This window comes from Micrasema longulum, unplaced genomic scaffold (genome assembly GCF_059751315.1).
Source record: "Micrasema longulum isolate JH-2025_06_02 unplaced genomic scaffold, ASM5975131v1 h1tg001446l, whole genome shotgun sequence".
Classification (NCBI taxonomy): domain Eukaryota; kingdom Metazoa; phylum Arthropoda; class Insecta; order Trichoptera; family Brachycentridae; genus Micrasema; species Micrasema longulum.
The window spans coordinates 1-24,763 of record NW_028278632.1 but is presented as its reverse complement, the minus strand read 5'-3'; the positions used below and the strand labels follow the sequence as shown (position 1 = coordinate 24,763).

General features: G+C 32.6%; 2 protein-coding genes across 2 annotated transcripts; both read right to left on the bottom strand.

The window, feature by feature from the left end:
- Nucleotides 1-215: 215 nt before the first annotated feature.
- Nucleotides 216-8,419, bottom strand: LOC148275355 (retinol dehydrogenase 11-like). The gene is made up of 5 exons (XM_088235808.1): nt 7,962-8,419; nt 5,806-6,168; nt 4,415-4,536; nt 2,121-2,335; nt 216-473 (listed from the first exon to the last, which is right to left on the bottom strand). Exons 1-5 carry the CDS (start codon nt 8,077-8,079, stop codon nt 341-343), a joined length of 951 nt encoding a protein of 316 aa, XP_088091934.1. The 5' UTR covers nt 8,080-8,419; the 3' UTR covers nt 216-340.
- Nucleotides 8,420-13,318: 4,899 nt separating this feature from the next.
- Nucleotides 13,319-24,753, bottom strand: LOC148275354 (retinol dehydrogenase 11-like). Its single transcript, XM_088235804.1, has 4 exons — nt 24,622-24,753; nt 18,915-19,036; nt 17,348-17,562; nt 13,319-15,844 (listed from the first exon to the last, which is right to left on the bottom strand). The coding sequence occupies exons 1-4, from the start codon at nt 24,629-24,631 to the stop codon at nt 15,721-15,723; spliced, it is 471 nt and encodes a 156-aa protein (XP_088091930.1). The 5' UTR covers nt 24,632-24,753; the 3' UTR covers nt 13,319-15,720.
- Between the last annotated feature and the right edge of the window lie 10 nt (nt 24,754-24,763).

Here is a 24,763-nt window from a genome sequence, read left to right as displayed (position 1 = left end):
TAGTGTCTCCACTTTTCACTACATTAGAGCTTCTGAGCGCAGCCCAAAAATTTACATATTTATTTTTGTCTTGTAAATATTTTTTGCATATTGAGAATTTTATGGCAATGTCAGTAATTTTTTAACATTACGTATATAAACAATAAAATATTATCTACTGATTTATGTTGAAAAGTTGCTTGGGATTTATCGCACAAATAAATATTGCAAACATATCATAAATATTTCATTTTGTATTTAACGAACCACCACAATAAATAAATTCATTGTATTATAAAACATGTGAATGTGTAAAATATGTAGAAAAAAAACAAAACCATGTCAAAGTGAAGTTAAATGATCAGAAAGTATTATCTTTAGTAGTGAATGGATCCCAGTTTCCAAGTTTCACCAACTTCCATGAAACGTCCCACAATTTCTCAGCTATAACAGGATCACGGCCGAGCTTGCTGGTGGCTTTAGTTACACAGTCGCTAAAAATAAAAAACAAATATTAATTTGAAGGCGCCGTAGCGCAGTTGGTTTAACCAACAACTGTAAAAGTGGAGACGCGGGTTCGATTCCTACCAGTTGCAAGAAAAACATTCAACAAAGATTTTTTCTTAATTGTCTGGGTATTGTGGTGCATTATTCATAACTTTCATTTTCTTTCTTTCCCACCTGCTGACAAGCCTCTGGAATAGAGGCTTAGCGGGTTATTCCTTAATTATTTTTTTTTTAAAACATGAATTTTAAAGCTATCCTTTTTTTCCTACCGAATGGCGCTTCTCGCTACTAACCGTGGCCCTTTTATATGTCCTGTCGGATGTACAGATCGGGTGGCTTCCAAAAATAATTTCAGGGCTTTGAAAAGGTTTGTATTCATTTCCGCGAATTGATTCACACCTCTCTTTTTCTAAATCCTATGAAGTAATATTATGAACTTCTGGATTCTTTTTTTTCTGCACTAAGATACCGAGGCTAACAGATTACAGAGAGCTCCTTCGAGCAGCTCTTCTAATTCGGTAAAAAGCTATTTTTCTTTGTTTATGGGTACCGCTAAGAAGACTTGTGTTCTCAGATGTAATGTGCGGTATGTGGTGGGCAAGCTGTTCACATTAAAATTTCAAATTTTTTAAATAAGTATGCTCATGAAATATTTAGCACCATATTTTTCTTGGAATTAATTGAAAACTAAAGCAAATACATCGGGAATATAGCAGTCAGACAGAAATTTAAAAAAATAAGGTTTCTAATTTTTGGTGCACATTTTAAAAACATCTTTGTAATTTTGATATTTTTTTATTGCTCCCTTTTAAAAAATATGAATTGGTCAAGTTTTGGACATAGTTAAAAATTAATAAAACCGTTTTCAAAAGTAGAGTATTTTAAGGAAGCATACATTTGTAAAAAAAAAAAAACGTATTTCCTCGATTATAAGAAGCATGTTATTTCCTATTTTGGTGTTCCTGAATTCAGAGTGCATCTCATAATTGATGGTGTCTTATAATCGCTGAAAAATTTCGCAATCTTTATTGGGAAGGGGGGTCAGTTGGTCCGAAATGGCGGAGCGGGTGGTCAAGTGACACTGCCTAAGCATGTTTGAGTTCAAGTAAAAATGTTGTCTCTAATTAAGATAAAAGGCACCTGCATCAAAAATTGCAAAATGGGTGTCAGTTTCTTGGAAGAAAATCCCGGAGACAGTAGTGGGATATTCTTACAAGAAATACTGCATCACTAATGCTCTTGATGGCACAGAGGATGACATTTTGTAGACAATGAGTTGAAAAGTGATACAGAAAAATTGACACTGAATCTAAAGAAGTTTCAGGCTCTGATGGTGACAGTACATTAATAATATGCATATTTAAAAATCCTTTTTGCTACGATTATACAACTGTTTATAATAAAGTTTTTTAAAAAAAAACAGTATTTCTATTTTATATTTTTGGTCTTTAAAAACAAGGGCGTGTCTTATAATTGAGGAAATATAGTAATTGACACAAATTTTTAATTTCAGAGCCATTTTCTTCTAGCCATAAATAATTGTGTTGTAAAAATGGTAAAAAGGATGTGGTAGAACGGGATTCAAACCTTGAACTTTCCGAATCCATTACGGTACCACAAACTGTCTCATTTACCTGTAGTAGAGTCCGGTTTCGTTGGCACATTTCTCATCCACGGAGCAGTAAATGGTGGTCTGAGCTCCGAGTTCGGGTGATTTAATGAATATTGCAACTAATTTTGACAAAAAATTCAAACCATAAAAGTATGTTTGATCTAAATACCGAGCTAGATCTGTGTTTACTGATCCAGGGTGAAGGCAATACACATTTACACCCTCTACACTATTATCCTAAAACAAGAATTTTTTAAATGTTACATAAAACAGTTTGCGCTACATATTATTGGGCCAAAAGCACTAAAAAAACATCATTTTGGGATAATTTGGTTCAATGAATTCATTATTCATTTTTTAAAAATAAGAAATACTTGCGTTGTTATGATTACTCAAATACGAGGTATATGCAGAAAGTATGTTCCGGTTGTATTTCTTGCCATCGCAGCACTGCGTTTTCAGTTTTGCACATGCGTGGTACTTACTCTGATCTATTGAGAAGGATTTTATACCATTATAAGTTAGCTGACTGTTGTGTACACTCCGTGGCGCTTATTTGAAATGCTGCATAAAATAGAAAATCCCGCCGCTTGTGATTTAAGGTCTGGAATTCGTTTCCTTTATGCAAAGAACATTTTAATGTCCACATTTATCCACAGATCTGTGAGGTGTACTGAGAACATGTGATAAGTGATTCAATGGCAAGGAGATAGATGGATGAGACAGTTTCATGAAGATCATGATAATATACACGATGACGAACAAAGTGGGTGTCCCCTTTTATGAAGAAGGCGATACTCTTTTAAGAAAGGGGAATACAAAATCTTGTGCTGTATAAAAAGGTCGGAGTTATGTAGAAAAATAATTTCAGTTTTTCAGATAATTTTCTTTTCTGATGTACTAGTTTTCTTTAACCTGTCAAACGCAACATATTTTCTGAATATACCTCGTATAAACATTTTGGGCCAACTTCAATGGGTATGAAGTTGTGTGACATTACTACAGGAGTATAACTTGGTTCCCCACAAAACTCTGAAACTGCAGTTGATATTTTAAAATTAGTATAAAATGTACCTACTACATAATACATCATGTAAACTTTGTATAAATTGTTTGTACCGCAACAGGCCAGAAGACATAATTACAGTGGTGAATTACCGTTCAGAACATTCAGACTGTGGAACGCAGAATCCTCCGAGCACGAGGAATGCGTCTTAGCCATTACACGATGAGGGATGCCAATGTTTTTTTGTTTCACAAAAGTGACTCAAAAATGAATTTTCAGTAAAGAATATACAAAAATTATTTTTTTTAAAAACAGTAAGTTTATTTTATTTTATTAAGACAAGATTGTGCGGTATGAAGGTAGAATATAAATAAAAATTAAACATTAAAAAAATATATATATTAACATTAAATTTTACATGATGTGCAGATTATCAAAATATTTTTTAAATATGTTATGTAAAACAGATACCACAACTCTTTGGTAGCTTATAATATTTTAATCATTTGTGTATTTACTATAATTTATGCACATTGTAGTTTCCAGAATGTAGTACGTATTATGAGAATACAAGACTTATTGAAAATTACGTAACATGTTTTTATTAAAACTGCTTACGTCAATCACATCAACTTGTATCACCAATTTATTTCAAATGAGTCAGTTTGCATCTAAATTACGATTAAAACTATTGAAAAAATTCAATACAGACAGACGACGTAGTATAACAATAACAAGTTGTTAAAAATTTTATAATATTTTGAGTTTGTCCAAGTTTTTGAAGACAAGTAGATAAGAAAGTACAAGTACCCCCCTATGAAGTTTTTAAGATATATTACAACAGAGACGGAGAATATTTTAAAGAAGAGAATCTGGACTGCTAGGCATTTACAGGGCTTATGACCCGTCATAGTTTGGTTTAAGAGGCCCCTTTACATACTGTGTAACATTTACCATTCTGGCTGTTTGAACATTCATATTTCTTAAATGAGGAAGTTCAGTGATTTAAAAAATATATATATATCTGTTACTAGACTAATAAAATAAGCCAAATTTTTTTATCTTGTATTTTTATGTATAGCAGTATGATTTTTTAAAGTTTTGTAATTTTGAAATTTCCGCCCATGACGTCACTTGTTATCATAGCTGAGATGTCCTAACATTTAAAAAGTTAGCTCTGTACGTATGAAAATACACTAAACATGGTTTTCTAGAAACCAGAAATATATCAAAACAGATAATTGATTAACTATTTGAAACAGCTGTTCACTAGAATTTGTGACATTTAAAAGTAGTTAGTAAAGTAGTACCTTAAGTTTTTTAGCCAATTCCCTAGAAAATAGCACATTGGCCAATTTACTCTGGCTGTACGCGCCAAAAGAGCTGTAACGTCTTTTCTCGTAGAACATGTCATCGAAGTCAATCGATCCCGCTGTAAAAAAACATTGAAAAAATAAACACAGATCATTGTTCTATTAAAATTTATAAATAATCTGCAAAACAAATCATATTAAATACTTCATGAGGTAACTCAATAATTGTATGAGGTGTAGCCTTGGACAAATACGTAAAATCATTAGAAATAGTTTCAAAAATAATAATTAAAATCATGCCAATTACATTTATAAAAAACCAATTACATATCCATCGAATCAATTATTTAAAGAAACTGAATGAAACAGAAAATGAATGTATGAAGAGCGTATTGGATACCAGGATTTAAAATCTACACACATGCAACCAAACTTATTTATGGCTAGTCAAAATCGAACCACTCAGAGGTTTGACATTAACACATCCGGATCTAAGGAGGTATCTAGGGTCCCCCATTTTTACAACAACTTTTTTGTCAACCATCATATTGATTTCATTTTTTGCATAATCCTACTCCGTAATGTTAATAATTTATCAAGATGATTACAATATTTTTCTTTAGAATTTTTTTAATAATAGTTCACATTTTTATTTGCTTTTCCCCCATGCAAACAGCAAACATTACAATTCATTCGCTCTACAGTTTTATAATCTTCGATACGTTGGTCAGTTTGCACGTGTGCTTCTTACTATTTGGTCGCTTATTTACAGCAATAACCACAAACAATGGATTTTGTGGGTTAGGTTTTTACATGCATTCCCACTTCCATCACCCCGCTGTATCTCCCCGCTAATGGGATGCGTGAATTTAGATAAGTGTTATTCAACAAGCAGCGAGGAGTGCGATCTCATAAAGCATCCTTTCGCAACAGTGTTTTATGAAAAAATGTATGAATTTAGCAGGAAACTCAAAATTTTATAAACACTACCAATATGAGATATATATGTATTCCTTAATTCATATTTATATCATTTTAGTTGAGGTTTTCCTTGTAACCCTCTCCGGAACTAACAGTTTTTTTTAAGCTTTTCGAAAGATTAAAATCAAAGCACCTTTTTGTAAAACTAGATTAGGACAGAGATATGCACACTTCACCGCTCCTAGATTATACAATTTATTTAATAATGATATGGCAGATAAGAAAAGTTCACTTCACAACTTCAGTTAAATTGCTAGTAAAATAAGTTTCTCATTATGTAAAACGCATAGGCTATGCCTGGTGGGAGATTTTTTTTTGCTTATCATTTTACTATATTTTTATATGCTTTAATAATCTAATATAAATTAATTGGAAGTTGTAACTAATATTTAAATTAAAAAACATACTTTCATGTCCCAAAGAAGAAACATTTACTATACGAGCTGGTTTGGATTTAATAATTCGAGGCAGCAACAAAAGTGTGAAAAGATAGTGCGCTAAATGGTTAGTTCCAATTTGGGTTTCGAAGCCATCTTCAGTTAGTCCCTTCGGGCACATCATGATACCAGCATTGTTGGCGAGGATGTGGATTGCCGGCTCCGTATCCAGGATATGGCGGGCACACTTTTTCACCGAGGTCAAAGAGGTCAGGTCAAGTTCGGTAACAATCATGGAACCTAAGCCATCCTGGCCATCACATTTCTGAAAAATATCTTCCATGGCTTCTTTGGCCTTTGTCACATTTCGACAAGCCATTATAATGTGGGCACCTAAAAAATAATAATTTTCTTGAACAAGCCGTTTGTATTATCGACAAATTTATAAACGATTAATATATGATAAATCATATTTCAGAATAAGTTCTATAGCCCATACAAATATTGCGTTTGTATCAAAATAAGTTAATTTAAAAATGATTTTAAATGACACACTAGCTCATAATGATTCATAGTCCATGATCGATGACACACACGTGCCAAATAACTGCACCTGAAATATAGTGCGATGACTGATGAAGCAAGTCTTAATTTTTTATTTCTTAATGTTTTTATCAAGATTTTAAATGGCATTACTGACTGCCCTAATTTACTTAGTGTAGTTCATTTCCATGCACTTTTTAAACGTACCCGTCACACCAAATTGTTTTACTAGGCTGGCATAAATACTAATGCAGAAAAAAATTCATGCATCATAGAATTTGCAACTTGTATAAACACATTACTTCTCGCATTGGCGAGTGATATATATATATATATTAAGTCATTAAAATAAGTTTCGAGATAATCACATTTCAAGCTTTTATATTCTTTCAACGCTTTATTTCTCATACAATACTCTTTTTTTTTAAGCTTCGAAAGAGTAACCTTTATTCTAGACATAGCATAAAATTTTTAATTAACATCTTGCGCCTATATTAAAAAAATATTTGAAATATATAAAGACTGCTGACTTAATGCATTCTGTCAGTATAGCCTCGATATTCAACTTGAATAATAATAATAAATTCAAAAGGGAAATCAGAGACAGCATACAGGTATTATTGTCGCGGGTGAGTAATGATGGGTAAATACAATATGATTTTTAATATACAAACATTTAATTTATTGTTTTCCAAATTCTATTGTGATATAACTTTACTTACGACACATTACGCATATTGTTAATTATAAGTTTGAAATCATTTTCGGTCTAGTATTTTAAGTATCCATTATACTATAACTGTATTATTGTGTATATGACTGTAGATTTAAATAAATAAATAATAATGAAAAATAAAAATATTCCAAAATTAAATAACTTATGAAATATGTCCATATGAGTGGATCCTATGAGAAAAGTGTCGGCGAATGTGTATTATATACCTACCATCATCATCATTCCTCTATGTGTACCCAGTGGTGCATAGGGCACACCATTGGTGCTCCAATTGCAGCGTATCTTGATCATTTTTGTTACAGGTGAAACAATGTAATATTGCAGTATTTATTTTTCATTTTTTTCATAGTGTAAATAATAATAAAAATAATGTGATCTCACTGGGGTTACCCGTGCTGAGAACACTGAACAATATACTCTTTTTTTACATGTGGGAATATACAAAGAAGACTTAATATACATAGAGAAATTACAAAATGTTAAGACAGTTTTAAACACTGTATATAAATACATTAAACATAAGTTTATATTTCATTTCTGTATACCTATATTATTTTTATAAAACGCACAGTAAAAGAAGATAGCATAAACAATACATTTGTGAAGCAGGAGATTCATTATTGCTTTGAGCCAAGACATAAAGCCATTTGTATAAAGCCACCTTTAAATTAATATTCCATGTCTACCCTGCCAGGAATCGAACCCGAGACCTCGAGAGCACGGTAGGCGAACGAACCAACCAGTACACTATGAAGCAGACTTATCTCCACTCGATTCCCTTTTTCAGGATTTATACCTGAGATTAGCTGTCTAGTCATCTGGTCCTATTTCACACACAGAACTGTATTCTATATTATGTAAAGATGTATCATGTATTCACATAATTACACTGAGGTTTACCACTTACCTCTTTTGTAAAAATCTAGAACTGTTTCTTTTCCGATTCCAGTATTGCATCCTGTCACTATAGCGGTTTTTCCTTCCAAACGGGCTTTACTATAACATCTACCGCTAAAAAATGGCATCTTTCTAAACTTATTAAATCCAACACGAAATTAACTCTTTGACAATGTAGATGTTCATTTGAAACTTAAAAGGAAATTAGACTTATAACTTGCGATCTTGTTCGATTCGTGTAAGACTCCGGGGAGAAATAATGCTTCATTAATTACGTCGTAACTGCAAAAAATAAATGATTAGACTCAGAACTCGAAGGTTTGTACGTTGATTTAATGATAACGTTTTTTGCTCGATATCCAAAAGTCGTTTTCAGTGTTTTATATTTGTAATTTTGTATATTTGTTTACAAAAACACTGACGGCTGACGTTGACATTGTTAACAGGACAGCCAACAGAACAATACATAAACTTTTTAACTAAAACTAAAACTAAAACTAAAAAACACAAGTGATAGCCACAGACTAGTGATTATGGATGAATCCTTTATATCTCCCTTATTTCTTAACAGATTTTAATAATAATAGTACCGATCGGCTTGTGATTTTTTAGATTAATTTATAAGCTAATAAAAAAATCCATGATAATTGCCCATTACGTAATTTTACCAAAAGTCGCGGTAAAATACCGTAATTTTACCAAAAGTCGCGGTAAAATACTGTAATTTTCGGTAAGAAACGAATTTGTCGTACTAATTTTTATTTTTCAGAGATATTACAAATACGAGTAGCTTTGTTTTAGGACACTTTACATGACTGCAAAAACCAGGTTTAGATTCATCGGGTGGTTGTCGAGATTTATTAGAAGTATGGGACGTTCAAGGTCATTCGGTCTGTACTTTTTTCACTTTTATAAAAAGGATCGGTGGATATAGGGTCCTTGGTAAAACCTTAAGTTTGTGACCTTGAACGACCACCGCTAATGCCGCGATTTTGAAAAAATGGTGCTTAAAATCAGTTTTTTGTGTATAATTACGTCCCTGAAGATTTTATAGAAAAAAATATACAAAAGTCTGAGAAAATAAAATTTGATTAAGAATCGTATTTTTTTTTTCGTAGGATCAATACTTTTCAAGATACACATTTGAACGTTTGATCAGCCTCTGTATAGTAATGGACACAGTATTGAGAAAGTTGACACCTTTAAATACTTGGGAGTTCACATGACTGAAGATGGAAGCATGCACCAAGAGCTCACAACCCGCCTAGGAGCAACTTTTAACATGAGGCGTTTTGTCTGGAACTCTAGTCTATACTCGGTCTAAATGAAATGCCGATTATTTAACTCTTGTATAATGCCAGTACTCCTATATGGGTGTAAATCTTGGCACCTTACCAAAGCCCTGAACGTCAAATTATATTCCATAAACCACTAATATACTAATTTGACCCAATATATTTTTACATGACAATGTCTTCCCTGAATGTTTTTGAGTAATTGTAATTATGTTCTGATGTAAGATTTTCCCATAATTCATATTTTAAGTACTGGAGTCCGGTGGACTTGTGAATTTTAGTAACCTTTTTAATGTGTAGTTCATTATATCTGTTTGTAGAGAATTAAAATAAATGATAGACTTATCAATAACGATCATTGGTATTGCGTAATTGTGTTATAATTAGGATTAATCAAAATGTAATATTGATAATTTTATAAAACGGTAGTATGTTCGAAAACTGAGGCGTCCAGATGAAATAACCGCAAGGGTCATTGTATGTATTATAAGGGTAACGTGCGCCATGAAGACCGCCCGCCGGTACGCTGCACAGTTCTGGATATCACCGGCCGAGGATTCTGTTTTTTAGAACTAAAACAATTGTATTATGGATTGGTAAATTCAATACTGACGTATGGTCTGATTGGCTGGGGAAGCTGCACTAAAACGACTATGGCTTCAGCAGCTATAGCTTAAAAATCAGTGTTAAGAGTTATATTAAAAAAATCATACTGATACCCGAGTGATTCGCTCTTCAAAGAATTTCAAGTGCTGGATATTCGTCAACAGTATATATTGAGGTCAGTAGCGGTCACACATCTCAACAGGGAAAAGTACGCAAAGGTTTGTCATGTTCATAATACTAGACACTCCAATAAGGATCTGATTCTACAGAGAGGAGTTAATACTTTTTTGGCTTAAAGGCAGCAATATTATATAGGCCCGAGGGTATATAACTTTATCCCAAATTCGTGGAAATGTGGTGGGATTGCAAGGCTGAGGAAGGTATTGACTGCATTTTTAATCCATATTGGTCGGAGGGAGTCAGAGAAATTGTCGTCCGATGTAGAAGGACGTAAGCTGGTTTCTTGTTTTACTAGTAATGACTTAGGACTTAGGATATAGAGATTTTGGTATTATTTATGTTTTCTCTGGATATTTATTGTTTACTTTTAAGACTGAAAAAGCACACATTATACTAAAACTGTAATTACTTTTTAATTTTATTAGAAAATACATCATTTACTGCCTTAGAACGGGGAAGCTGTCCCTAGTTAGGCAGTTTAGATGAACCAACAGCAAAAATAAAAAATATATATGTTACTTTTACTACTTAATTAATTTGTTGTATAAATAATTACTTGTAAATTGCTGTAATAAATAAATATATAATAAATAAATTTACCGCTTTATTTTTTGACAATGTTTGTTATAATAAAGTTTTTAAATGAATGTTCGCCGGTTGTTCGATTGGAGGAGTGAAGGTGACCCCCTCATTTAAAAACTCTGTCCATGCTGTCTACTTTTCACGTACCGCTGTTGGTTTAAGCGCAAACAGAGCCTATTTGCGACTGCGGACGGCTAGTAATGTTTTTTTAATTTAACACTTTGTATCCCGGAGCCGTGTAAACACGTGATTATATAACCACGCGTTGTGTCCCGATCCCGTGTTTTCACGTGATTTACCAGCTGTCTAAAAAAGAGCATTTTATTTACATCTAGTGACTTTTATTAGTACTTTTTCGCTGCTGGTAAACCGCGTGATAACACGGGACCGGGATACAACGCGTGGTTATTATAAGCACGTGTTTACACGGCTCCAGGATACAAAGGACAACAAAAAGAGTGAGACCTGTATATGTGCGAACATTGCAATGTGGCTCTCCATAAAAAACACAACTATCATACAAATATGTCTAATTGATTTTTTTCAAATAAATATGAGAACTTTCGATTGATTTAACCCAGTATTTTCACAATAATTATGACACTATTAAGAAACCCTTAACAAAGCAGCATGAAGTTGCACAAAAATGGGCCGGGCACAGGGTAAATTCTATGTGTATTCGGCCGGTGCTCAAAGTGTTAATAACATTGTACGATAATCTTCAAACGAGTCATTGGATGAAATTCGCTAGGTAATGATGATTATCTTCTCGGTGGTAATGGTTCCAAAAATAAGCAATCAGTTGGATTAAACGGAATGTTGTTTTTCATAGTTCATGGTTACATATTATATAATATAATAATATCCCTAGCTTGGCACCCAACGGCGAAATATCTTGGAGTTACACTCGACAAAAAACTCACCTGGCGCGAACATATTAAACTCATCATTCGATAAGCTACCTCCGCCAGAGCATCACTTGGCCCCCTCATTTACAATAACAGCACACTAAACATTAAAACAAAACTACTCATATACACAGCACTTCTTCGTCCCATCATCACCCACGCCTGCCCCATCTGGAGTACCGCCAATCATATCCATAAACTACAGTCTTTCCAAAACAAAACTTTACGAATCATTCTACAAGCCCCGTGGTTTGTCAAAAACACAATCACACACCGGGACACGAATACGCAAACACTCAACACTTACATAAAAAACTAGCTACAAAGTTCTTCCAATCTCTGCACCAAAATTCCAACCCTTCAATCGCAGGCCTCGGCCTGCTAGATCCCATAACCGACCCCCTTAATCTCCGACCAATATCCATAATTTACCCAACCCCTCCCGTCCCCTGATATACGGAGAAAAGAGGTAAAAAAAAAAAGCGTTTTTGATTTCTTGAATTTAAAATGTATTAAAAATATTTAAAAAAACTTCTTTCTTTTATAATATTTTTTAAAAAGATAACCAAATAAGTAAATAAAAAAAAAAATATTTATCAGCCCACCATCAAAAGACCTACGAGGCACCCCGTATATCGGGGACAATACAACCCATCCCAAAGCCATGACTCACCATAGACTATGGAGGTGTGAGGGCAACCCTCGGAACTCCATTTCGCCACTTAAAGATACTACTAGAAATGTGTGTATGGGCAATTGTGATGAATAAGCACTGTAATCAGTAATTTGTAACGAATCAATGAAAATAATAAGAATTAAAATATTAGACATTATTTTAATAAATTGAATGCTCTGCTTAAAAACATACTGAAAAATACATTTTTTGAGTACTTAAATTCGAAAACGTATTTTGGCTTTTAGATCTCAACGTGTTTTAGAATACAGAAATCAGTACGTTTGAGTGCATGGCCACAGTGGCGAGCGTTTTGCGGCGCAGTACACGGCGCGGGCAAGGTGCCCGCGCGCGTTTTAAGGTCTGAAGTTAAACCAGTTTGATCTCGTTTTGTGGTACTTGTGTAAATTTGCAAACAAGCGGTGTTTTATAGTATATATAGCACTGAGTAAGAAGAAAGTCAACCGTAGGAATCTTGATGACTCCATCCGAAGACAAATAGATAGGTATCAGGTCATGCAGGGGATACAGAACAATCTCCCTGGTATCAGCTCTTGTTTTGAGTGGATTTCCTGATTTTAGGAAGTTCCTGATTGGCCCACTACGAATATGGAATATTCCTCTTGACTAATCCCAACACTTTAAGATAAAATAAAGGTTTATGTGAAAGCAGAAAAATTCACTTGTATGAAACATAAAACTTGTACATAGTAAGCAAGGTAAATAATAAATGCAACTCGCATCAAAATCAACACAAAAAATATTTTTGGTTTTTATCAAATCGGTTTGCCTCGCAAACCGCGTGGAAAATGGCCGACACTTGGCCCGCGCCGCGTCCCGTGCGCCGCGCCGCAAACGCTCGCCACTATGGTCAAGCACTTAATTTTTTTGAAAACTCAATGTTATGCCACTGCGCACTTATTACATATTTATGGCATTACGCACTCGTAATTAATTTAATTAAAATTTAATAAATGACAGGTTGACACTTGATTCCACCGTTTTTATGGACTTTATGGTTTCATGGCTACTTTTTCAAAATACCGGGTCAAAAATATTTTGGCAGAAAATGACTCAAAATTCAAGATATTAAGAAAGAAAAGGGGCAAATTAAAAACCGATGTAAATGCATTGATTTATTAACCTCAGTGTGTAAATGCTTTCTAACAAAAAAATTCTTCACCATTTCAGATTTTTCACGGATTTTTTAAACATAAATTCGGATTGTTAAAGTATTTTGTACCTGATATGGTGAAGCTGACGCAACTAAAACGCCAAAGATTTCAAAATGTTGAAAGTGAAATTAAACGGAGTTGAACTTTCTTTTATTTTTTTCCTCGGGAAGAAAATGATGTAAAGGTTTGAAAATCATGTTTTCTAATAACACTTAGAATTGGGTATGCTCTGTTAGGAATCGGATAAAAGTAATCAGATAACAAAAAGAAGAAACACATCTACAGAATCCACGGGAACGTCCACGGAAGGTTCCGAGTTCGATTCCCGGTGAAAACACATAAATTTAATGTTATTTTTCTCAAGGCTCGGTGTTTAATTGGGCCTTCTGGCCTGTTGTAGTGAAAAAAAATGCCCCCGAAAATTTGAATATTCGGGTAAATCACAAATGTAAAATAAATAATTATTACAAATGCCTCATGATCAAAATTAAACGGGAATTGGTCAAAAAAACGCAAAATTCTCATTTTAATATTATTTTACAACCCCTTTAAAACACTCGCCATTTGCGACAATATATTGATGCCATTGCTGAATCCAATTGTCCATGAACTTTTCTTAGGCCTGCAAAGGTATGACCTTTAGCTCTCGCAGCGAATTCTCTTTTATGGCATCAATTGTCTCAAAGCGCGTTCTTCTTAATAGCAATTTTAGTCTTGGGAAAAGAAAAAAGTCAGTCAAATTTTCGGCCAAAAACTCCGAAACAATCACCGCTGTATGAGACTTCGTTTTATCGTGGTGTAAAATCCACGAATTGTCCTTCCGCATTCTTTCAGTGTTTTTGGGACGAGGGGGGCGTTTCATACCTAAGACATCTCAATGATGAGATGCGTAATAATGCAGCAAGCACACATTGATTTTTCAACACAATTTGCTTTGCCGAATCGATGTTTTCTTGACATTCCTGGACATCCAGTATGTTTATGATCATCTAAGCATTCACGAACGTCTTTTAACCTCTTATACCATATACCCGTGTTTTCGACATACACGATTTCCCAAAGGGTTTATTCAACATTTTCAGTTATTCGGCGGATGAAATTTCATTAGCAACACAAAATTTGAGGCACGCTCGTTGAGTCAATTTTTTATCCATTGCAAAAATCGCCATACGGCACGATTCACTCAAACAGATGCTGACAGAATACTGAGCATCCGATCGCCGTCACAAGCAGGGTTGCCAGACTATCAAGCGAAAATAGGTAGATTCAGAAAAATAAATCGGTAGATTTCGGTAGATTCGGGGGCGAGAAGGGGGGGAGGTGAGCTAAAATACATTTGACAGTTGTTGTTCAAAAAAACAAACAAAATTGCCAAACAAAAAAATAATTAGTATTTTAAAGTTCTTTAAATTTAAAAACTGTTAACTGCTGAAGTACTAAAAACATTGCTTAAAACAATGATTCAACTCAATTTAAATCGATAATTGACTGAAGAAAAACAATTTCTATCATTTTTATATGAAAGGTGATCCCCTTTCATTTCTCTTTATAAGATAAACAAAGATATGTATGAATTTTTAAATAATGTCATGAAATTCTGTGGTCATGATTTATCATACCACAATAATAACCGAGGAAATAACCGAGAATTACCATTCACCAAAACTAACCAATTCATTTCATTAAGATATAATTCATTATATACTTATGTACAATAAATAAGGAGTTTTTTAAAAAAAACAATCAACGGATGGCAACCTCAGTGAGCAAACAAACAATAAATTATTACAACATGTATTCGTTTTATTCGTATTGAAATTTTGTTCTATGAAAAAAAAAACGAAGAAATATATGGAAATCGGTAGAATTTCAATAGAATTCGGTAAATTGGTAGATTGCTCCTAAAATCTGTAGATCTACCGAAAAATCGGCAGTAATGGCAACGCTGGTCACAAGTCACAACTTTTACAGATTGTCAAAAACAGTGCTGTCAATGTAACTACAAAAAAGAATACCGATTGGTGTAGCGCGGGCATTTTAAATAAGAAATTCTCGTTTATTTTTGATCATATGGTATGTACATTTTACCGACAAAAAAATATTATTCTATTTATTTTTATTTATAATCAGACAATCAGCCATATTATCAACAAAATAATAACAAATATCAACACTTAAACAATACGTATTTTTGATACTTTTAATATACTTGGCACCTGTATTTTATTGACATTTAAAAAAGTATTTGAACTAAATTAATTGACCCCACAAAACAAAATGGAAGACTCTTTTAATTAATTATTTATAATAATTTAACTATTATAAATAATTGTAAATGTCCCTAGAATAATTAAGATTTAACAAAGGGGTTATATTTATCATCAAGCTTCACCGATTTCCACGATATATCCCAAAGTTTTTCTGCCTGCACCGGATCTCGAGCATTTTTGCTGGCCTTCTTGGGAACACAGTCACTAGAAAATATATAAATGCTATCAAAAGTTAAATAAAAAAATAATGCATTGATTTTGAGGATGATATACGGATAAAATATTTAGGCCAAAGTTTTGATCTTGCCAACATTAAAAATAATAAATAAAACGATTTTAACAATGTTTGAGTATGTCCAAATGCTTGCAGACGGGCTGGATTTCCTCCCTAGGGGGTTGTTGAGTTGTTATTTCCTTCTCAAAAACGTTTTCCCTCTGTTGAAATAAATTTTAAATGATTTTAACCAATAAAGACGCTTTCTCATCCTAGCACCGCCTTGGCATACCAATCGCAACGCATCTTGTTCTATTTTGTTACATGAAAGTAAGATGATCAGAATAATGATTGATAAAAAAACCTTTAAAAATAAATATTTCACTGCCGGAAATCGATCCTGAGACCTCTTGCATAGTAGGCAAACCGCTTACCACTTAAGTTACTGTTTTTTTTTTACTATGCCCAAATTGAATTAATACACTAACTGGTCCAAGAAATATTATTATTTTATTTTATTTTATTGAAATAAACGACACTTAGTGCCTTTTACATATTAGTTTCGAATACAATTAAATATACATACATGTAAGCATAATTATAGGTAATACAGAGCATTTAAAACAATATTATTAATTAACAAATTAAGAAAGTCTAAAAAAGATAAACTAAATAAAAAAATAAAATATTACCAGTTATAGAATTATCAATGAAAAATGATAATTTGGTATTAGAAATACTTTGAACCAGTTAAAAAAACTAAGAAAACAATTTTGAGTAACATTAAACGAAAAAATAAATAAAATATATGTATTAATATTTCAATTTAATACATGGGTAAATAGTATATATTTATGTATAAAAATAGATAATGACGTAAAAAAAATGATGACGAGAAATATTTTGTACTTATAAATTAATTCAAGAAATGAAACGAAAAAGAAAAAAAAAACACTAATAAAGAAGTTTAAACAATTTTTAACAACAAATATAACAATTAAAAGTCATAAGCCCTCTAACCAGGATATAGAAATAAGGGTTTCCAACCAGAAATGGAGCTGGGCTGGTCATATAGCCAGAACTATTATTTATTATTTATTTCATTTTGCGCTGAGAATCCAAATTCGCATAGATACGACGATCTGTAGATCTAACAACTGTGGCTCAGAGTGTTTTTAGATCTATCAAAATGTTCTCCTGTGTGTCAGATGTGTATTGTCGTATCTTGGAATGGATTGATGACCCACTGGTACATTTGATAATCTAATGACGAAAAGCACTTTGAAAATTATGCAAAAAGGGGTTCTATTGTCCTCTGAATTTATTTTAAATTGAACAAATTTGAAATGAATAGGCATTATTTAAAATCAATAATCTTGAGGATTCTTCCTTCGTGGCACACCCTAGCTGAGACTTCTTCACACAGTTTGGCAGACACTGCTCTAGTGCCATAATCGAGAGAGAAAATACGGGAATACGTTTGTAAGACATACCTGTAATACAGTCCGGTTTCGTTTGCACAATTTTCATCAACAGCACAATAGATGGTTGTTTGGGCTCCCATTTGGGGAGATTTAAAAAATAATCTCATTGGAGTTAACAACAGTTTAGCTCCGAAGAAATATGAATTATCCACGTATCTTATTAGGTCTGTAGCTACTGCACCAGGATGCACAGAGTACACGTTGACGCCATCAATGTTATGTGCCTAAAAATAAATATCATCATCATTTACCTATCCGCATTGAGTAGTGCATAGGGCACTGGATTGCTATCTTAATCATGTTTGTCAGTCTTACGCTTAAGGGCCCGTCCAGGAGACTTATGCTGGAAAGATGTGATATTTAGACACCCACCCGACAATAGTCGATTGGTTATCTCGATTGATTTGTCATAATGCTATTCTTGAAAACCCTCCGATAATTCAATTACAAAGATGAATGAGAAAGTGGCAACTAACAAATCCGTATTTATCTATGGCTCTCCTGCCACACATAAACTTTTATTGTTTCTTGTCAGACTTCTTCCATTGAATATTTTGTTTACGGAATATTATGACAAAATAAAAGAAAATGTTTTACTGAGACACTGCAACATTGATAATTATTATTTGCCTTTGACGTAATACCCATCTACATGTTATTAGAAATATTTCAAATTCATTTAATGGAATTTAAAAATATTTTGTATAATATATATCTCGAATACGTATTTTCACATTGACGTGAGATATATATTTTTTTAATCATGTTTTTAGAGAAACTTCATTTGATAATGGATTGAAAATAAGTACAGTTATATTTGTTGCATATTTGTTGATACGCCATCATCATAGCATTGATCAGTGTTGTAAATTTTAAGTTAATACACAACAAAAATACCTACTCGTCATTCAAACATGAATTCCGAGCGTTTTACAAGAAGGAAGTTTGACAGCTGAAGTTACGATGTCGCATTCGACTGTCAATGTCGAGTGCTTTGTGGCACTCGAGATAAAGTCGATTGGTTTTCAATCGACTGCATTCGTATGTGTGGTTCAAGAAGGCGGTCACTCGTCGAATTACGGAAGTCGCATACGATTCTAAAGACGAACGAGTCCAGCATAAGGCCCCAGAAACTATGAAACATTTCAGTATAGAAACAACTTTAAAATCAATATAACCCTGCCAGGAATCGAACCTAGGACCTCGAAAGCATAGTGCGAACGCGTAAACCATTACAAGAAGTGGACTTATCCACACTAGATTTTTTTTTTAGGATTTTTACCCGAGAGTAGCACACCCACACCCACAAACATCGAGTCGAAAGCACTCGTCCATGGTTCTAGTTTTATTTTACACTCGGTACTTTATTTTTCATCCGTCCGGACACGAAATTAAATTAAAAATAATCATAAAATAAGAACATAGCGTTTTTATCGAAAACTTCAAAGAAAGTCATCAGTGCATCAAGAAATCATTTTACATTTGATAAAAACGCCGAAGTAAATGTTCATTATAACATTTTGTTGAATTTGAAAAAATTCAATGTCATTTTACTTGTATTGAAAAGGTGTTTTACCTTTAATTTGTTGACCAATTCAGCAGAAAACAATACGTTGGCCAATTTACTTTGGCTGTAAGCATTTGCAGGACTATAAGGCCTTTTCTCAAATGATAAATCGTCAAAATCCATCGTTCCATCTACAAACAAAAATGTATTGGGCCTTACTTAATTAAAATTAGTACAAAGTTACGCCTAGGCATAGTAGTAGAATAAGGATGAAAATACCATCCTCATTACAGTAATAGATATCCATTCTTATTTTACCACTATGCCTAGGCGTAACTTCATACCAAGTTTATAATAACATGGTTCGTTTCTTTTCAAATGTAAAAATGGGAACTAAAAGTAAAACAAAATGGTTTCGAAAGAAAATTTAGCTACATGTATTCTCCTTCATTATTTTATAACAAATCAGTCAATAATGTATCCTCGTTATTTGTTATTTTCCTTTATTCCCTCGATTGAACGCGAACAGAATGAGGTGTCGAATGTTCACTTTCGTCTAGTTGACATTCCATTTTGAAGGCATATAATCAAATAAAATAATGAATGCAACGTAAAAGCAAACACAATATCTTGCAGAGCGAAATATTTTCTTTCGAATGACGTATAACCTTTACCATTTTGTTTTACTTTTGGTGCTCATTTTAAAATTTGGAAAGAAAACGGACACAACTTAAGTTGACATCTAATGATAATGACGGAAAAATCTAGGTGGCAAATATGTATCTACATACATGCATATACACGTTTATAAAAATGGCTAAGTATGATATGTCCCTTTTTTAGGCAAATTGTCACATAGTAAAAACATGACATGACAACAGCCGTGACATACCATTCTTTAGAAACGGAGTAATGATTGACAATTTATGATATACCAAACACATACGGTTGGCTACCCAGCCATATATACTGCGGATGCCTCCTGAGAGCCTTAACCACGCTTGCCTTCTTTACAAGGCATCAGGTTCTCGACGTCCTGGACGTCTACTGCTGACGGTTTGTTAGCAGTTTATGTCAGAACTTCGGAACCTGACATCGGAGGACGCACGGGAGCTGGCAGCCGATAGAAATGCATGGAGGCTCTTTGTGGATGCCATATGCTCCAACTAGGGAGCGGACATGGAATGATGATGATGAACACGTCTTGTTTGGCCGTCTTTGTTTTAGATGGCAAAATATGATATGTCAAACATATCTTGTTTTGTCAACCTCTAAAGATAGTATGTCACGTCTGTTATAATATGGCTAAATATGGCATGTCAAATATAAAATATCTCGTTTAGCCGTCTTTGTTCTAGATGGCTAAATATGATATGTCCGGGAAACCTGAAAAAACTGACATTTTTCAGCATGCTGTGTAAACACGCTATGGTGAAAAATACTTCTGGAGAAACTATATCCAAATTTTCAGAGCCCTTTAAAATTGCTCTCCTTTAAAATTTATAAAAAGTGACATAACATCCTAAGTCATCTTTTCACTGAAATAAGGTACCATCACATTTAATAAAAATAATAATAATGTCTAGTCTGCCTAACTAGGTTCAACCTGTTTTAAGGCAGAAATTTTTATGCAAAATAAACAATAACAATGCTACCTACTAGTTAATTTATTTGAAATAGGTTATCGTATAGATTATAATTTGAATCATCTTTTATCAGCAGACCTACAAAAATCGGTAAGTTCCTACTAACTTGGAGATTATTTTTATTAAAAAAAAACAATTATGAAATTCAAAACTAAGAAAATATTTTAAATACTTCAACTTCGTGAATCAAGTTGTGGTAGCGTGTGATTCGACCCTTGGATCCATAATATGAGAGGCTGCGACACTAGCCACGGTACCACAACCAGGAGGAAATTCAGTGTTACGGGAAATCGGAACAAGTTTTCTTAAACGCTGTAAAAGTTAGAGCGTTCAATTCAACGGTGAAGTTTCTCGAAAACTTAAGAATTTTTTTATATTTTTTTAAAATTTTTATTCCAGATCTATTTTGTGTAATTCTGTAATTGAAGATATATATGCATGTAAAATTGTATCGACAAATGCTTTCAAATTGTATGTTTTCTAGTATGTATCTTTGTTGAATTACATAATAAAATAAAATAAAATAAATATCAGAACAACTCACCTACGACAAATACTGACGTCACGGGCGGAATAAACTCAGAATTACAAAACTTAAAAAATCGCAGCAATGATTATTCGATAAATAAACATATATTTTAGAAAAATTGTCTAAGTTTGACAGTCTATTAATTTTTTTTTAAAAACTACTGAACTTTCTCATGATTAACTTATATCCAAAAAAAAAAACAAGTACTTTTCGTTGCACTTTAAACCAAAAAAAAATCGTGAAAAACATTTCGTCTCACGGTGGCATTATCAAACTTACACGAGAAGTTATACATGTAAAGTACAATAAAAAACCTTTGTTTATTATTGTGAAATAAAATAGTTTCATCTGCTCGTGGTAAATGGCTACACGCTGGCCAAAACGTTGGCCGGTACGCTGGCGTGCATATTAGCAACAAAGTCGTTCATTATCTGTCAGTGCGGGCCAATGTGCGGGCGTCAAAAACGCAGAAAAAATCGCGTGCCCCCTCTTCGGCAGATCGTGCGTAATTAAAGTTGGGCCAATTGCGCCAATTGCGTGAGCGCGTCGACAATCATTCAGCGAGCGCCCTTTGATCTGTGTTGAAAACCGACAAAAGACGTACCTATGTGCCCGCGTGTGAACTAGTGACGTCATGCAAATAGGTTCGTTTTTATTGAAATCATTTTTATTATTTTTTTCATTTATTTTCAAGAAATTTTTCCGTAAAATCTAATGCTGTAATTTTTCCGCGCGTAAAAATATATTTTTGATATTCAACTTCTCGTAGGGCTGAACTTCCTCACTATACTATTCATTATTGAAATGCCCTACATCGCTCTTTCACTTATTTTACGTTTAATATTTTACGGTAGTGAATAATCTTCGTCACCATTTTTTTAAATTTATTATATTGCTACTAAGTTATATTTAGGAAAAAATAAGTTACAATAAATAGAAAACAATTTTTTTCTGAAATCCCGAATCGATATTTAAACAAGGAAACCTATCCAGGCATTGATCTTTTTAGTACACGGTACTGTATGGAACGTATTCCCCGGGTAAAAAGAGGTCTCAGTGTATTATGATAATGATTATGGAACTATTATTGGAATATTCAGGTGGACCTGAGAAAATATCATTTTGTATATCAGATACGTATATATATTTTGAAATGTAATTCGTTTGTATTATCTTCAAAAGAAAGTATTAATTTATTTACCTTGTTTCGACTTTCAATGATATAGGATCTAGGAAGATCAAGAATGTGGGGAGGGATTTGAGTGAGATACTCCTTGGTGGTTTTTCAAATATTTGAGCTGGTTTTATTTCAATTTTTTTTTTTTTTTCATATATTTTTAATTATATAAATAAAACACGAGTGATACTTTAAACCACAAATTTGGAATATCCAGTGACCGGTTTCATCGCTTTCGCGACATCTTCGAGACTGGTATCTCTATTAAAAAGTTAAATGTATTTATACAGTGTGTGAAAGAGCACACAATCATGGTCTAATAATAAAGATAATTCAAATTTTGCCAATCATTTAATAGAAAATAAACATTCCTTCGAATTAAAAAAATAATTCATATTGCAGCTAAAGGCCATAAACTTGACAAATTAGAAATTCTCGAAATTAATAGATTAAAAAATAAACCCGACGTAGAATTACTTAATGAACAGATAACACATGTGCATTCTCCATTACTTTACCCATTGTAATATAATTTTACTAATGACTTTTTACCCTTTGTTTTTCAGAAATCATTATTTACAAAACCACACTCACGAAGGATGGGACACCAACAATAAAATAAAATACTTAAACTCATTAAAATAACATTATATCAATCCATTAGTTAACCCAAAGAAAATTTGTTGATAATGATCCTTAAGATAAAAATAACTTTATTTAATTTACTTACATATAACTTTGAATTATCTATCCTTACCTCTGTTCTGTATAAATACATTTAACTTTTTAATAAAGATACTAGTCTCGAAGATGTCGCGAAAGCGATGAAACCGGTCAATGGATATTACAAATTTGTGGATTAAAGTATCACTCGTGTTTTATTTATATAATAAATTACAATGAACTTCCATCGAGAATTTTCACTAACAAACTTAAATGTTTTATATATTTTTAATGTATTTTTTATTGCATGTTCCGTTTTATATGTGATTAGCCATGTATTTTTTATTGCATGTTCCGTTTTATATGTGATTAGCCATGTATTTTTTATTGCATGTTCCGTTTTATATGTGATTAGCCATGTATTTTTTAATGATGTTTTTGTTATACGTAGTAAATATGGTGATATTGATTGTTAAAGTTTTTTACATATATTCGTCCCAACTCAACACAGGACTTGGTTCTATGCAGTTGGGAGTTGGGACTTGATCTCAATAAATGTTTAAATGAATATTTATTTATTGATGTAAATCATAGTTTTCAAATGTAAAGTTTCTTTGTTTCAGGTTCCGACTAGCTAGGAAATTCCTGTGTTTAGAAAGGACCTTCTTTTATAAAGTGTTTTTTTTTCATTGCATTAAATGATGCTTGAAAATGTTTTAAAAAATCATTATAATATCGAAAAATTCAAAATAAATATAAATTAGAAAACATGCAGGTAATAATAAAAATTGGATCATAAATATATACCATTAGTAATTAAGAAATGAAACATAAATATAAATTAGTAAACATAATGATAATAATAAAAATTGAAGCACAAATACAAATTAGAAAATATACCATATATAATTAAAAAATGAAACATCAGTGTAAAAACTAATAATAATAAGAAAATTGAAGCGAATGTATATGACTAAACATGAAAAGTAAAAATAACATTTAAATAAAAACAAAAAGAAGATATTTGACAATTAAAACAAACATTACTCTGTCAGATTTAAAATTTACACTAAAAATGTATTATGTAACTTAGTAGACATTATAATAATAAATATGTACATCTCCCCTCCCCTCCTTATCCTCTCTTCAAGCATTTTTGTCCTTATCCCGCCCAATTTACAGTAACTTAATGTTCTTAAAATAAATATTTAAAAAATCTTTGATTATTGAGTACATGAAAATAATATTTTTACATGTATAAATTGTATGTATTTATTTGATATGTAATATATTTTCTTTACTAACTTTGTATACTATGTGGAAATCTGTTATTAGTTCTGAGTTTAAACACTATATTTGTTTGTTTACTAAAAATATGTATGTAGAACTGTTGATTTCCCAAATAAAATAAAATAAAATAAAATAAAAGCAACACAATTTTTAGTCATAAAAATACTTTACAGGATATAAAAAGGTCCACCCCTTATCCACTTGGTCTCCTTTTTCTTATAAACATGACAGACGCTCTTATATCAGGGTCCAACATGTTAAAAATCCTGGGGCCCAATACTGCAGAATGCCTCGGAAAAAGGCAGTTCTTCTTTGAGGTACCCCAAAGTTTGTGAATAAATAAAATCTAATAAAATACATTTTTAAAATTGGTATATTTTTACTGCCACTGATGTGCAGTTTCAATTTAAATACCTTTAGTACGGGCAAAGTTACCGTTACTGATGACGCATTTATAATTTATTAACTTACATTCGTGCATTGACGATGATACATTGACAATCCTAGCGGGTCTTGTGGCGATGATTCTCGGGAGTAACAGAAGAGTAAACAAAAAGTGGGCAAAGTGATTTGTCCCTATTTGAGTTTCAAACCCATCCTCTGTCTTCCCCTC